This window comes from Python bivittatus, unplaced genomic scaffold, assembly GCF_059951505.1.
Source record: "Python bivittatus isolate LINGU-HERP-01145 unplaced genomic scaffold, Pbiv_v1 ctg000610_np1212, whole genome shotgun sequence".
Lineage (NCBI taxonomy): Eukaryota > Metazoa > Chordata > Lepidosauria > Squamata > Pythonidae > Python > Python bivittatus.
This window is the reverse complement of record NW_028277088.1, coordinates 6,623,896-6,639,537: the sequence shown is the minus strand read 5'-3', so window position 1 is coordinate 6,639,537 and position 15,642 is coordinate 6,623,896. Positions and strand designations below refer to the sequence as shown.

General features: G+C 35.9%; 1 protein-coding gene across 7 annotated transcripts in view; it reads left to right on the top strand.

Moving 5' to 3' along the window:
* Positions 1–15,642, top strand: part of KMT2C (lysine methyltransferase 2C) — a 152,338-nt gene that overhangs the window by 92,605 nt on the left and 44,091 nt on the right. For 5 of the 7 annotated variants that reach the window (XM_088150212.1, XM_088150215.1, XM_088150211.1 and 2 more), the window contains exons 17-28: positions 287–391; positions 1,850–2,031; positions 2,758–2,922; positions 4,513–4,622; positions 5,042–5,107; positions 5,907–6,119; positions 7,733–7,861; positions 8,967–9,086; positions 11,189–11,319; positions 12,347–12,533; positions 12,795–12,893; positions 13,323–13,370. In XM_088150212.1, the coding sequence (XP_088006338.1) occupies positions 287–391; positions 1,850–2,031; positions 2,758–2,922; positions 4,513–4,622; positions 5,042–5,107; positions 5,907–6,119; positions 7,733–7,861; positions 8,967–9,086; positions 11,189–11,319; positions 12,347–12,533; positions 12,795–12,893; positions 13,323–13,370 (1,555 nt within the window). The remainder of the gene's footprint in view (positions 1–286; positions 392–1,849; positions 2,032–2,757; positions 2,923–4,512; positions 4,623–5,041; positions 5,108–5,906; positions 6,120–7,732; positions 7,862–8,966; positions 9,087–11,188; positions 11,320–12,346; positions 12,534–12,794; positions 12,894–13,322; positions 13,371–15,642) is intronic. The other 2 variants (XM_088150213.1, XM_088150214.1) reach the window with 2 other exon arrangements.

Below are 15,642 nucleotides of genomic sequence, written 5' to 3'. Positions count from 1 at the left end.
CAAGAAATTAATTTTATTGAACATGATTTTAGTGTCTTACAGTGGTTTTCTCCCTCTTACGTGTCCTAAGTCTAAAATCAGCTTCCTTCACAAATATGTGAAAATTTTACAAGCACTATTGAATGTGTAATAATTTATACAGGTTATGCTAGTAAGTGAGCGCTATGCATCTGAACTTCTGGAAGGACATAAGGGATAGAGATGATATATTGCCATCAGATGCTCAGGGCGGGGTTGGTATGCCTGACGCTGCCTTTTATTTGAAAATATCTGTTTAATATTCTAGGACATGTGTGTAGTTTGTGGGAGTTTTGGCCAAGGTGCAGAAGGCCGACTACTTGCCTGCTCTCAATGTGGTCAGTGTTACCATCCGTACTGTGTAGGTATTAAGGTGAGTGTTTTGAAATATGTATGTTTGTATACGTGTTTACCTTTAAAGCCCTGTGCAGCTTGGATCTAGGTTACCTGAGAGAGAACGCTCCCTTTTAGATCCCACCCCACCTGATGATCCCATTGAAGTCATTTCACAGTGACTTGGAACCAAGACTTTTTTGTAGCTTCCCCAGGTCACTGGAATGCACACCTTGCTGAGCTGAGAAATACTTCGTTTGCTTTTCAAAACATCTCTCCTTGATAAGTTTTCTTAGTAGTTGTTCATGTAAATTCATTTTTAATTTTTAGATTTTAATTTGATTTTATTATTGTACCTGTATTGTAGATCACTGAGAGAACTTAATAGTGGCCAGTAATCAAATATAATTAACATTATCATCCTCATCATCCAAATCTGACACTAATAATGTTTTTTTAATCTTTTCCAATAATCCTTTGTAAATGTGACTACAGTTTGTTTGCAACTTGCAAGATACTTTAATAAATGACTTTCTATACATGCTAGAAAAATGATTCTGCAGCTATCAATTATAATAATTACCTTGATATAATGTTATATCTTAAATATACTATGCATAACTGTCCTTTACTGATTAATAGCAACTGGTGCATTTATTTAGTGTTTTACATTTATGGGATTAAATCTGGATTGTTAAAAGTTGACTTATGCAGAGAAGTTATTTGCTATACTGTATCAGCTATAAACTGTTTTTTCAAGTGTGGTTATTTTCAAATTTTCCATACGTAGGAGTGTTAAGTTAAACGCTCCTGCGTATGGAAAATTTGAAAATCTGCATATATTCTATGAAAGGAATCTTGTGTTTTTAGAAAAACACAATTTAGATAACACTTTGTAAAGGAATGCCAGTAAAAGATGTTCTACTTGGTATTGGAAATCAAAGGCCAAATTAACTAGCATGGATGACTCAGCTTTTGTGCAAAAATTTTAAAACGTGATTTAAATACCTTTAACATTTCAACAAATGGGATGAAAAATATTTTGAAGAAATCAAATAATTTGGCATAAGCATGAAAACTTCCAATATTTAAAATATCCTTTACTGTCAAATTAGGAAGTGATTAAGGCACTTTAAAATCTTGCAGTCAAGATAAAGCAAGGGATATATTGCTGGATACAGGCAACGTTGTAAGCATGGAGACCTTTTCTCTCCAGACAGTCACTGTATACATCCAACTGCCTCAGGAAACTAATGTCATTTGAATGGTGTTGATGGGCACTAGGATTTCACCCTGTGACTGAGACTAAAAATAAATGTATATCTCTATTTCCCTTTCCCCATTACCTTTTAGCAAGTCTTAGTTGTTGTTTTTTAAAATTCCAGATTGGAAAAATACTTATGACATATTTGACATTCCTGGAACTGACAGTTTGTAAGACTATAAAGGTTTATGCAAGGTGTCTTTGAGTAATTGTGTGCTCTCTTCTACTATGCAGATTACAAAAGTGGTGCTCCACAAAGGTTGGAGATGTCTGGAGTGCACTGTGTGTGAAGCCTGTGGGAAGGCTACAGATCCAGGAAGGTTACTTCTGTGTGATGACTGTGATATCAGCTATCATACTTATTGCCTAGATCCACCACTACAGACAGTTCCCAAAGGAGGTTGGAAGTGCAAATGGTGCGTGTTTCTCTGTTTATGGCGTTTACTATCAATATTTTATGGGTTCAAATCAAATCTTTATTACGGCCATAGACCAGCATATTGATGGGGTTTTTTGCCTGACTGAAATTTAAGCATGCATTTCAGTGAAGTATTGGAGATGCCACAGTAAAAGCAAGCTCATATTTTAATTAAAGTTCAAATAATGTGAATGGGAAAATCATGCATACCCTCCTGTAATTGAGAACCCCAAGCATAGTAATGCACTGGAGCCTAAGTTGAGAATTAATTTGGGAATGCTTTGGAATTTGGTGCTAAAGATCTAGAGGATGTACGCTGCCTTTTAACATATATGCTCAGGCCATGGATCTGGGTGACTTAGAATATCATGGTAACCATGATGACCATGAACATTTGCAGCCCCCTAGTACATCATATTCTGGATTTAGTTTGTAGGAGTTCTGGCCAAAGTGCAGAAGTCCAGCTGCTTGCCTGCTGTCAGTGTGGTCAGTGTTACCATCCCTACTGTGTAGGTATTAAGGTGATTAACAACGATCATTTGCAGCCCCCAGTACATCATATTCTGGATTTAGTTTAAACATCCAATCAGGGTCTTTTTAGTGGTGACATGTGGTTAATTTTAACTGTTATACAAATTGATCAATGTTTCTGCTATTGGATAGTACAGAAATATAAGGAAATAGTAATACAAAATAAACGTTATTCATGTTTTGTGTTTTGAAGGTGTGTTTGGTGCAGACACTGTGGAGCTACTTCTCCTGGTCTAAGATGCGAATGGCAAAATAATTACACACAGTGCGCTCCTTGTGCAAGTTTATCTACCTGCCCAGTCTGCTGTTGCAATTATAGAGAAGAAGAGCTTATTCTGCAGTGCAGGCAGTGTGACAGGTTGAAATTTCTTCTACATGGGGAATTAATATTTTTTGTACTTTACTCACTTGTTCACACTATGTTCCCTTATATTTGTGGGATGAATTTTAATTAACTTTATCAAAATGGTTCTTTAAATTCAGTTTCTGTTCCCTAAGCTACAAAATAGTTCAGTTTTCCTCATAGTATTTTCCTCCTTCTCAGTCATATTATTGGGGTTACAGGGATGAGAGGAGCATGTTCTTCAAATTCTTGGGTGACCTGAAGAAATTTTGAAGAATATTCTTTAAGAAGACATTGATTATTGATTGACTCTTAGCAACCACATAAATATTTTTTTTTCATGACAATGTGTCATTAACCTGGTCTTCCAATGGTGCACCCATTGCCACCATAACTCAGTCCAGTTGTGGGCGCCATCACAAAATGGCTACCAGGGAACAAAATAGCCCCAATAACAAACCCTTGTTTTATTTTTATCTTTGTTTTACTGTCATAAAAAGCTTATGAAAAAGAAACATAGTTAATATTGAAATAGGAAAACACCAGCTTGATTTTTATGCTTCTCATTCTTGTAGTAGACTTGTAGCTAGCACAAGAGCTGTGCAAATAAAAATGCTCCATCCTGTGGAAGCAATTTGTACTTCCAGTGGCAAAGATGGATGAAGAATTCCCTCCAGATGATGAACCTATTTTTTCCCAAGACTATAACTCTGTTTCATATGGAATGAATGACAATCCCTTGAACATACAAATCACCAATTTAAAGTGTTTCCATGGGTCAGAAGGTAGTTGATAAAATTAGCAAGACCCTCTTGGATTCATCTTTTTTATGGTCCAACATTAACTTCATAATCCTCCTAACTTACCAACAAAGGCAAGAAATGGAACTAAACATCACCTCATCCCACCCCAGTGACCTCAATCTGTTGTTATCAAAGCAACCGTGGATGTTAAAACATCTACTAAATCTCAAAAATGTGACTACTCCAGATTAAATTTGAAAAAGCTGTGAATTATCATAAGATTTTGAAGACCTCTCATGAGATCTCAGCAAAATCTTGCAGGAGTTCAGATTGCTAACTCTGACATATATGTTGAATTCAGTTTTTGAAACAGAGCACAGAAGTTAGAAAATCTGAGCAATAGTTCACCTTCCACCTCTCAGCATTCTCGAATCAGTTTCCCAGTTAGAAATTGATCCACTGTGTCAAAGTGTCTCATTTTCCAGGTCTCAGCAGACTATCCAGAATAACCTGGTTTACGGCAGCAAAAGCTGCTGTGATTTTGACAAAATTAACAAGAACACTCCTCTTTTTCCTGGTGTAAGTAATCCATCAGGGGATCTTGAACCAAAGAAGTCTAACCAAAAAGCTCAGTTAAAATACATTTTGAAATTCAGTATCTCTGAAGAGTGCTGGAATTATATAGCAATCCCCAGCTCAAGTAACTTGCCCCAAAAGGAATTTTAATAATTAATTTAAAAAGCATCTTCTGGGTTTTTCAGGGACCGTTGTCTTATTCCTCTGCAGGGACAATACTGGTATTGCATTGTAGAATTGTATGTGTTTCAATCAACCCCTTTGCCATTTATATTTTAACTTTCAGATGGATGCACACCGTCTGTCAAAATTTAAACACGGAGGAAGAAGTGGAAAGCACAGCAGATAATGGTTTTGACTGCACCATGTGTAGACCGTATATACCATCAGCAAATGGTAAATCCTCCTCCTGTTTGTCTAATAACAGTGCAGTAGGGTTTATTGTAAATCTCCTCTCTGACAGATGTTGAGTTAACAAGAGAGACAGCACTTTCTTTTGTTTAGATTTTTTTCTTAATGCTGTATGATCCGTAATAGAAAATGACATTAAAAATCTGTTGTTCCGATAGGTTGTCAGTTATCTTAAAGGCATAATATTGGAAAAGAAATTAAATATGTGTAAGAAGGACTGAAAACTGAAAATTTTAATAAAAAAAATAAAAATGTTAATAGAAATAATAAATAAATTATTTGAAGTAACAGACGTGAAGAACTACAGGTTAATGAGGATATCAGCATCAAAATTATGCTATTGAGGACTGCTTGACCTACTTAATTAAATTATAATTTTCATTGTTTAATTTCCTTTTTTCCAGTGCCTTCCTCTGAATTCTGTGAATCATCCATTGCAGCACAAATTATATCAAAAGCAAAGGAACTTGGTAACCATTAAAATTTTTCATTCTCTCTAAGTTTGTTTCTGCTAATAATTCACTGTTGAGGCTAGAATTTGCCTTAAAATTGTATATAGTAATCAATACATATTTGGCTCCTTTTAATAGTTGGTTTTTGTTAACTATTTCATTTTTCATTTTTAAACCCAACTGATACCTTTCAGGAATAAATGTGCAAGTCCTCCTTAATGGAACAGCTTTGATGTTAAACTCCTTAAGTGAGCAAGATACTTTACTCAAATGGATGAATCCTGCCCTTTCTATGCCTGTCCTTTTAGCTAAGATCTTTGGAAGGTAGAAACATAATTTGACCAAAATTAGAGTGATTCATTCATTCTTTATCTTTCCCCCCAATCCATTTATAGTACAAGTTATTATTCTCTGTGTATATGTATGTCCACTTGTTATGTTGAGTTGAATAATGTGTGAAATAGACTCTTTATAAAATCACAAGGAAAAAATATTATAATTTCTTGCTGGTTTTCCCCTTAATAATTAAAGATTATTAAGATTATTAAATAATTATAAAAATATTATAATAATTATGCTGGCTTTTCCCTTTATCTAATATTAGAACAGAGAGTCTTCCATGGTGTAGTAATTGCAATATTTTTAAAACTGGGGGAGATGGGTGGCATATAAATTTGATAGATAGATAGATAGATAGATAGATAGATAGATAGATAGATAGATAGATAGATAGATAAAAATAAAATCTGGAAACTGTGCTTGTAAACAAAATTACTAAAACTGTAAATTCCTGTTGTGGTTCATGCTAATTTTATAGACCCACCGAAGACATACACTCAAGATGGCGTCTGTTTGACCGAAACGGGAATGTCTCAGTTACAGAGCATCAGCGCTATTGTACCAAGAAGAAAAAGGGCCAAGCCAAAGCTGAAGTTGAAGATTATAAATCAGAATAGTGTCGCTGTCCTTCAAACACCACCTGATATCCAATCAGAACACTCAAGAGATGGTGAGATGGATGACAGTAGAGGTGATTGTTATACGTTCTTTTCCCGTTTTATTGAACTGTTTGATAGAGGGGCTGCACATGCACTGTGGAGGAAGAAGAAGAAGAAGGAATTTATAGAACAAATCCAAAGCACAAAGAAAAAGGAATTTATAGCAGGAATGATAGCTGGCTTTAAAATTGTATTGGTTGACTTGGGAAATGAGAATAGGAGCAGGGCTTACAGGTTTGGTGCATAGGTAGCTACCTATGGAATCACTCCCAAGAAGAAGATAAAAAATTCAGGAAAGTAGTAGTTACAATAGATCTTCATGGCAGAAGGAGGAATGGAGGCTGCATGGACATGAGCTGGGATTCTCCAGAACAAGTAAAAGAAAGCTGATTCTTGATTATAAGTTCAAGATTTGTTATAGCCTGCAAAAATCAGGGTGGCAAATGAACAGATGCCCAGGAGAACAAAGGGAGGAAATGACTACTTATTGTTGATCAAAATGGTGCTTGACATTGGCAGCAGCTCTCAGAGGCAGTGAGTGATACTGTATAATTTTTATTTGCATGAATACAGGTAGTCCTTGGGTTATGACTACTCATTCAGCGATCGTTCAAACTTGCAACAGCACTGAACGAGGGGGACCTATGATAGGTCCTTGGAGTTCTGGCTGTCACAACATCCCTGCAGTCATGTGATCGCAATCTGGGTGCCTAGCACACAATTGCGATGTCACAGTGAGCTGTGGTCATGTGATTGCGATTTCTGACGTTCCTTGCCAGGAAGCAAAGTCAATGGGAAGCCAGCAGGAAGTTGTAAGTTGCAGTCACACGAGGTCCTCATTTTAACCACCCGTGTGGTCCTCTCTTAATGACAGTAACTGGAGCTACTTTTGCTAAGCAACACGGTCACGTGACATCGCACTTTACAATGGCAGTTTCGGGCCCAATTGCTGTCATAACCTGAGGACTACCTGTACATGGGGAAATACAAACTTTTGTGTGGCTAAGTGCTCAATATCCCAATGTATAGTGGGCCAAGGTAATCTCTCTTTCCTTTAAGATCTTTGAAGGCTTTTCTGAGGTGTAGTGGGGGAGGTAATATATTTTATTATTTACCTACCTACCTACTTTTGTGCAGGAACTCAAAGTGACATACATAGTGCTCCCTTCTCCTATTTTTCCCTATAGCAACAACCCTGTGAGGTAGGTTGGGCTGAGAGAGTGACTGGCCTCAAGTCACTCAGGGAGCTTCCTTAACGAAAAGTGGACTAGACCCTGGGTCTCCCAGTTGCTAGTCCAATATCTTAACCACTACACCATGCTGGCTCTCACATAGAATATGGAATATAGAAGAAGACTTTCTCACTTATGGCCCCATGATATGATTTTAAAATTCCCTCTCTTTTATCATTTTGAACACTCTCCATAACAGCATTTAATCCTTTCTCCTTTTAGTAATTCTAGTGTTTGAGTATTTTTTCCTACTTCTATGATGCTGATGTTCAATTTTAATGTGATTCTGTTACGCTTATTATGTTTCAGTAAGTTCTTAGCTAACTGAAGAGTCTTTTATGTGAGAGGTGAAATAGAAATTTATAAATAACTCCAATCTTTTTTTCCCCACTTTATAACTTGTTTTAATTCAGAAGGAGACCTCATGGATTGTGAAGGAAAATCAGATACAAGTCCTGAACGAGAACCTATAGATGATGATCCTAAGGGAATGGAAGGAACTGATGGGATCAAAAAGAGAAAGAGAAAGCCATACAGACCTGGTAGAGTACATACTCCAGATGTTTGCATTGATTAGGTTTATATTTATTGACTATATATGTATACATAATCTTTTATTTAAAAATGAAGTTAATTAAGTGTTGTGGAGAATTACTCTCTCTGTTGTATACTGCAGCTTCATTTAATTGGTTTCAGTTCCAATATACTGCCTGATTATCAAGATGTATATCTAAAAGTTACCACACAGCAGGAGAATTTTTCTTTATGATGCTGTTAAATAGATAAATCTTGATAGTTTCCATGTAGGAGGTGTAAGCTTAGCACAGTTTGAAGATCAGAGATTTTGACAATATAGTTGGAGCTCAAGAGAGGTGTTCTTTTCTTCAGCTGATATTTCTGTTGATATAAAGGGCATAGTTGGATTTATATGGGCAACTCTTGGATTTCTTATGCAGGATATTGAAATCTTACAGATGGGAGCTATATCTCAGCAGGCAGAAATTATGGATATTCAATTTTAGTTGATTCTCTATTATCCTGCCCTAGGAAAGAATTCTTAGTATCTCTTACAGAATAACTTTATTTACAAAGGATATATCCAATTATAAAAAAAAATTTTGAGAGGTTCTAGCCAAATGTTTAATAAAAATATTAAACTAAATTTAATTATAGCAAAAGAAAACATGAAAACAGTGGGTTGTATATGTATTTTCCTATCTTTTTCTATTTTCATTTAAAGTAATTAATAATTATAATTAATATAATTATTCCAAAAAATAAAAATGACAATAGAACAAAACCTGACCTATACAATATGATAAGAATAAGTGTTACAGTTTTTAACACCATTTCAAAATTTCTTCTTGTCATGGAAAGTGGTATATAAATTGGATTAAAAAATAACATTCAGTCTGCATTCATTTGAAAGCTTCCTCCAAAATTGTATTCCTGTGTGAAAAAATAATTCTCAGACCTAATCTCTTAGCATTTTGTAAGGGCTCATTAAATACATTTTAATACCTAGAGTTGCCCTTAGTAGCTTTTTATGCACGAATGACCATGTGTCTACAAAACCTCTACATTCCTGGATGTTTCTCTTTATTTAAATAACTTTAAGCTGTGTAATGTGAATATACTTTTTTATAGGCATCGGTGGATTCATGGTACGCCAGCGGAGTCGTACAGGACAAGGAAAAATGAAAAGATCTCTCTCCAGAAAAGATTCTTCTGGTTCGGTGTCTGAGCAAATACCTAGCAGAGACGAAAGTGGGCATCCAACAATTTATTCTCATATTTCTATCTCACTGCCATGCCCTCTAATATATTATATTGTTAAGATTCATTTTAATGTAATTTTAATTCACTAGTAACTGGGGTTTTTTTTACCTCAACCTTTTTGCAAAAACCCAGTTCATTGTGATTCCTGAAGATATTACATGTTTGTATCCTTACAAAGTTGCCTCTCATTCCTAGTTTCATAAATATTAAGTTAGATTGGAGAAAATCATGCACTGTATTGGAGGTCTGCATTCTTACCTGGTTATCTTAGTAAGGTTCACATCATTTGATATCTGTTTTCTGTCTCTTGTCTTACACTGTATAAGGTACCATTTTTAAAGTACAGGCATTCTATAACAATAAATGTATACAGGACTTAGGAGATAATCGTTTCTGAAACAACTTCCAAAGAAACTCTGTGTCAGTCTAGAAATAAGCATTTCTTTAAAAAAAAAAAAAAAATCATACAGGGAGTCCCCGGGTTAAGAACGCCCAGGTTACAGACAACCCATAGTTAGCCCATAGTTAAGAACGGAGCCTGTTGTAGCAAAATTTGAGTTAAATACACAATGATTTGAGTTAAATACCCAATGGTTTAAGTTCATTACACAATACTACTTATACGACATTATACAGTAATACTTTTCCAGCTTACATACAAATTCAACTTAAGAACAGACCTTGGGAATGGAACTCATCCTTAAACTGGGGACTACCTGTACTTTATTGTTTTTCCTTTATCTCCTTTATTAGATATTTCAGAGGAAGAGTATAAACAAACAGAAATACAAATCTGTAAACAAAGGATTTTAAAATGTCATGGAGTTTACAGCTTTCCAATATGTCATTAATTACTTACGAAAAATTAAATATATCATTTTTTAAAATTAAGAATCACTATTAAACTTTTAATTGAAAATAAACATTAGGAATTGTCAACCCAGTATAAATCATCAACTGAAATTACAACCTGTAATATATTGAATCAATGCTGAGAATCTATTCTAATTTAAATATCCTGTGAAGTTAAAATATAGATTCTTTACAGAGAGAAATCCAAGTTTTGAATGAGGTATAAATCCATGTATTTATGGAGGTATAAATCCATGTATCCATGTTATAGTGATAGAGTCCAAGAAGCTTTTCCAGATTGAATTAAATTCTGTCATATTTACTTTTAAAGTACGAAGTTTATATTCTGAACTTAAAAGTATAGTTCCATAACTTTGTTAACCATTCTTACTAAAAACAACCACTGTAGTAAAAAGCATATAATATCCTTGTGGCAGTTCACATAGGCAAAGCTAGTATACTTTGAAGAGATGTATAGTTTAGTAAAGCTTAATAAAAATATTGCAGATTGAAATACGAATTGTTTGCATTAATATAAAAAAAGATGGTGAACAGGGGAAAAACAGAATAAAAATAATCCACTAGAAACAAATACTAGGGAGGCTTGGTGCCTTCGAGTCAGTTTTTGACTCCTGCCAACTGCCTGGACAAGTCTGCAGTTGCTCTGTAATTTTGTTGGCAAGATTTTTCTGAAGTGGTTTGCCCTTGCCTCTTTCGTAGGGCCGGGAGAGAGGGACTGGCCCAAGGTCACCCAGCTGGGTTCATGCCTAAGGCGGGACTAGAACTCACAGTCTCCCAGTTTCTAGCCTGATGCCTTAACCACTACACCAAGTTGGCTGAAATACTAGAAAGAATTAATGGCAAAGGAAGACTATCATAAAACAATATTTTTAAAAGTTCCCTAAAATACATTGGCATTATATTTTAGGCATCTTTTTAAAAAGGTCTATCTCTGCATCTTTTGAACTGTCAGTCTGAAAGCCATGGTGTATAGAGTAGGACCTCCCACCGGATTGCAGATATCGTTGAAGACACTTCCTTTAGGTTATGTCATTTTTACATTTACATTTTTAGAGCCTTGTATACTTTTACCTTCACATCACTTTTATCGGATGTTCAATTTTGACTTTTGTTATTTTCAGTTAGGAAAAGAATTAATCAATAACCCCCTTTCTGTACTTCAGATATAGACTAGAGTGAAATAGGATTGTAACATTGTATATGCTTGGTATTTCTAGGTTGGAGTGAACAACTGCCTGATACACCTGTTGATGAAACTCTTTCTGTTTCTGAAAATATAGAAAAAATTAAAAAACGTTACAGGAAAAAGAAAAATAAGCTTGAAGAAATTTTCCCAGCATATTTGCAGGTACTCTCACAGCTATGCAAAATATTTCCCCTAAGATCATTACTTGCCTGCAGTGGATAATCTATTTGTAGTTTAAGAAATTGCTTTATAATATGTAATCCATTAACACTAAGTGTTTTTAATAACACTCTTTCAGACAGATACTTGCTATTAAACATTGTATATTTACTTCCAATGTCCTAATTCTATAAACAGTATTGTTTTATTGTATTTCTGAAAAGTAAAATGTCTATATTAATGTGTTACTATATTATAATGTATAGAATACATTAATATAGATTTTATTATATTATAATAATTATATAATTGGTTAATTAATGTATTTTATAAAACAGTCTGGTTAGCTGAAAGAGTATTCTCTTTCTAGAATGAACACATTTTGTAGGTGTTACTGAATTAGCTAAGAAGCAATGAGGTTATTTAACTTTTTTTGTATACTCTTTAAACAATCTAAACTAATTGGCTTGGATTTAGGATAAATGAATGGAGGGAATTTCACGGAGGAACCTGTCCGATAAGTACCTCTTTGGAGGGTTGGTGTTGCCTTTAAACAGTGCAGAAAAAGATATAGAGGGATGTTGGGAGAAAACAAATCACATAAAGTTGAATGTTTCCTTCTGTCTATCTATCAATCAATCAATCTATCAATCAATCTATCAAATTTATAGGGCCACCCAACTCACAAGAAGTGAGTCTGGGTGACGTACAGCAAAAAAGTACGAAACAATAAACGTGTCAAACACAGTCATATTAACAAAAAAAAGCACACACAAGATTTGATCAGTAACGGAGCCGCCTCAAAACTTTTGCAGTCATGCTTTTAAATGAGAAGTGAAGAACTTCAGCAATTTTACATATAGAATCATAATTGGGTTAAATATGAGTGTGCTTTATAACAAGAACAGTTGCATTTACTAACTGTAACCTTAACCAATAAATATTAGAATCTAGTATTCAAATATAGGATTCCTGTAGCTTATGAGAAATTTCAGTTAAATGCTTGCTTGCTTATTTGTTTTAATTCCAGGAAGCTTTCTTTGGAAAAGAACTTTTAGATACCAGTAGGCAAAGTAAGCCAAGTTTGGATCATTTATGTGATGAAAGCCTTAGTATTTCATGCAAAGCAAGTCTGAACACCAATTTCTTAGACCCATCATCAGATCCCCTTCTGAGTTCAACTTCCACTCCAACTCCCTCAAAATCTGGTGCACAAGGTACACAAATCGGAAGTTATTTTGGCATGGGGTGGGCACGGGCATGGAGCAGAGGAGAGTCCTTGAAACCGATGAGTGCTGGAGGCCCTGCTGGAAGGGCCGTCAGTAAAAAGAAGACCTGCTTAATGTTGCAGTTACTCTTCAGAAGTAGACATGACCTACTGTCCTGGGTGGCTGAATGTCCCCCTACTGAGTTTTGAATGTTGCCATTCCTGATGTCATCTTTATTAAGCTTTAGTGTGAACTGTCTGATTTCTCAAGGCAACCTGGATGATCCATTAGCTGCCCTTGTGCTGAACACTGAGGATGACATCCTTGGCATTCTTTCGGATGATTTAGTGAAATCTGGGGATCAAACAGGTATGATTGTAAAGATGGTTCTGCATAATGTTCATGGTTATTGGTTCCTTATAATTGCAACATGCACTTATGGCTCCTTTTGATTCATATCATATATCTGAAGATGGCAAAAGGCAAATCATTTTGCTTTTGAACTTCTATATTTCTGCTTTGTTAGCTACTCTAAATATGTATACATGTATTTGTATATATGCATAATTTTTAAATATGCTTCTGTTAGCCCAAACTGTTATCTCTTGCTTTGCTTAATACATCTGTCCTTTGTTTTTCACTTTCCTTTATTGATCTGGGGATAACTTTCAGCGTCTTTCATATCCATGAACTATTTCAGCATGCAGCTATATACTTTTAATTTGTTCTTTCTTGCTTACTTCACTTTTTTTTTTTTTTTGTTATAATCATCCATTTTATCTGGTTTGGATCCTGTAGGTCTTGATTTATGCACTTTCCAGGTTGAGAACTCCTCTTCCCCTTTTGGTAAGGAAATGTACAGTGGGTGATTGGTGTTTAGAAGTAGTTCTCTTTCCTAATGGTTTTGGCTGATTTTTTTATGCATGTCCAGCGTAATAACTCTTCCGTCGCATCACTTTCTTTCATTTTTCACTACCTTTGTGCAGAGTCTTGCGCAGTGTAGAATGCCTGTCTGTATAGTGCACTTAGAAGAACTTGATTTTTTTTTAAAATGTTGTGAATAACTACAGAATTGTGTATGTATGCATTTCACAATATAAAGTAACACATTTCTCCTGTACTTACTTAAAGCATTTCCTGTCTCTCTTCGGAGTAGTGGACTTTTTTATTTACTTCATTGTAATATAAAAGCATGAAAAAAAACCCACTGGTTTTTAATTTAGCTTTGGAATGATAATTGCAAGTACAAGTAAGAATGCTGGACATAACGCCTAAAGTTGATTTTTAAAAAAGAGTGATTTTTGAAAAAATTTAAATGTATTATAAGGGCTCTAAAATTCTGCAGTACTTTCATTTCTGGTAAGTGTCCTGCTAAATGTCAGTCCTTCAGGGTAGGCCAGGTCAGGAAAACATGTACTGCAAAGACTACCAAAACTCTTCTTTATTGTTGTAAGTTATATCAGAATCTTGAAAGCCTGACTTTCCCTTTGCCCCCTCTTATACTAAAGAGAATCAAGTCAGGGTTTCCTTGAGTTTCTTTCTCGCCCCCTCTTCCTTCCCAGAGTTAAGTGGATATTTACCTAAATACTGTTGCATTCCTTCTTCAGCGTTAAAGTCCCCAGTTTAAGAACAGGTTCTGTTCCCAAGGTCTGTTCTTAAGTTGAATTTGTATGTAAGCCAGAACAGTATTATTGTATAATACTGTATAAGTAGTATTGTGTAATGAACTCAAACCATTGTGTATTTAACTCGAATCACTGTGTATTTAACTTGAATTTTGCTACAATAGGCTCCATTCTTAACTATGGGTCTTTAAACCAGGCGTTCTTAACCCGAGACATCCATCCATCCATCTATACACACACACATATACATACACGCACACACACACATACATACATACATACATACATATATACATCCCTATGGGTGGTATGTGTCTTCCTCAATCTCAGGTCCTCTACCAGAGGTCTGGGAATTTGAGGGTTCTGCGCAGTATCTTGGCTGTTCCTAGCACTGCACTTTTCTGGACAGAAAGCTTTGATGTTGCTCCTGGGATCTGTTGGAGCCACTCTCTTAGCTTAGGAGTCACAGCACTGAACACTCCTACCACCACTGGGGCCACTTTGGCCTTGACTTTCCACATCCTCTCTAGTTCCTCCTTCAGGCCCTGGTACTTCTCCAGCTTCTCATACTCCTCCTTCCTGATGTTGCTGTCACTCGGCACCACTACATCTATCACCACCACTGTCTTCTGGTCTTTGTCTGCTACCATGATGTCTGGTTGATTGGCCAGTACCTGCCTGTCCGTCAGGATCTGGAAGTCCCACAGGATCTTAGCCCTGTTATTCTTCACAAACTTCTGTGGAATTTCCCACCTGGACCTGGGAGGGTCTAGCCCATACACTGTGCAGATGTTCCTGTACACAATGCCAGCTACTTGGTTGTGCCGTTCAGTGTATGCTATTCCTGCCTGCGTCTTACACCCTGTCACTATGTGTTGGACTGTCTCTGAGGCCCCTCTGCACAGTCTGCACCTTGGGTCCTGTCTTGTGTGGTAGAACCCTGCTTCGATTGATCTGGTGCTTAGTGCCTGTTCTTGTGCTGCTATGATCAGTACCTCAGTGTTGTCTTTTAGTCCAGCTCTTTCCAGCCACTGGTAGGATTTTCCAATGTCAGCCACCTCAGCTGTCTGTCGATGGTACATCCTATGCAGGGTCTTGTCTTGCCATGGCACTTCCTCTGCTTGCACATGGACAAGACAGGGTATATATTCATTCTCCCCAGAGTACTATTAACTTGACTACTTAATAAAAATCTTGTGCACAGAGGAATAATTTTCTACCACCGTTACTTGTAATACTTAGCTTGTCAGTCAGGAATGTGCTACAACAACAGAAAAATATCGAGCATAAGCTAAAATATATTGTCAGACTATATATGTATTATAGGATAGTCAATATGGTTTGAAAGAGTTGGTTAGATAGACTAATTTAGACATCTAGTGTAGGTTGTTGTCAGAACAGCTGAATAATATTCAGCAAAATGATTTCAAACAGTGAACCATATGGAAGTTCAGTTTGCCAGCATCGTCAGGGCAGTTTAACCAAAAGAGAAA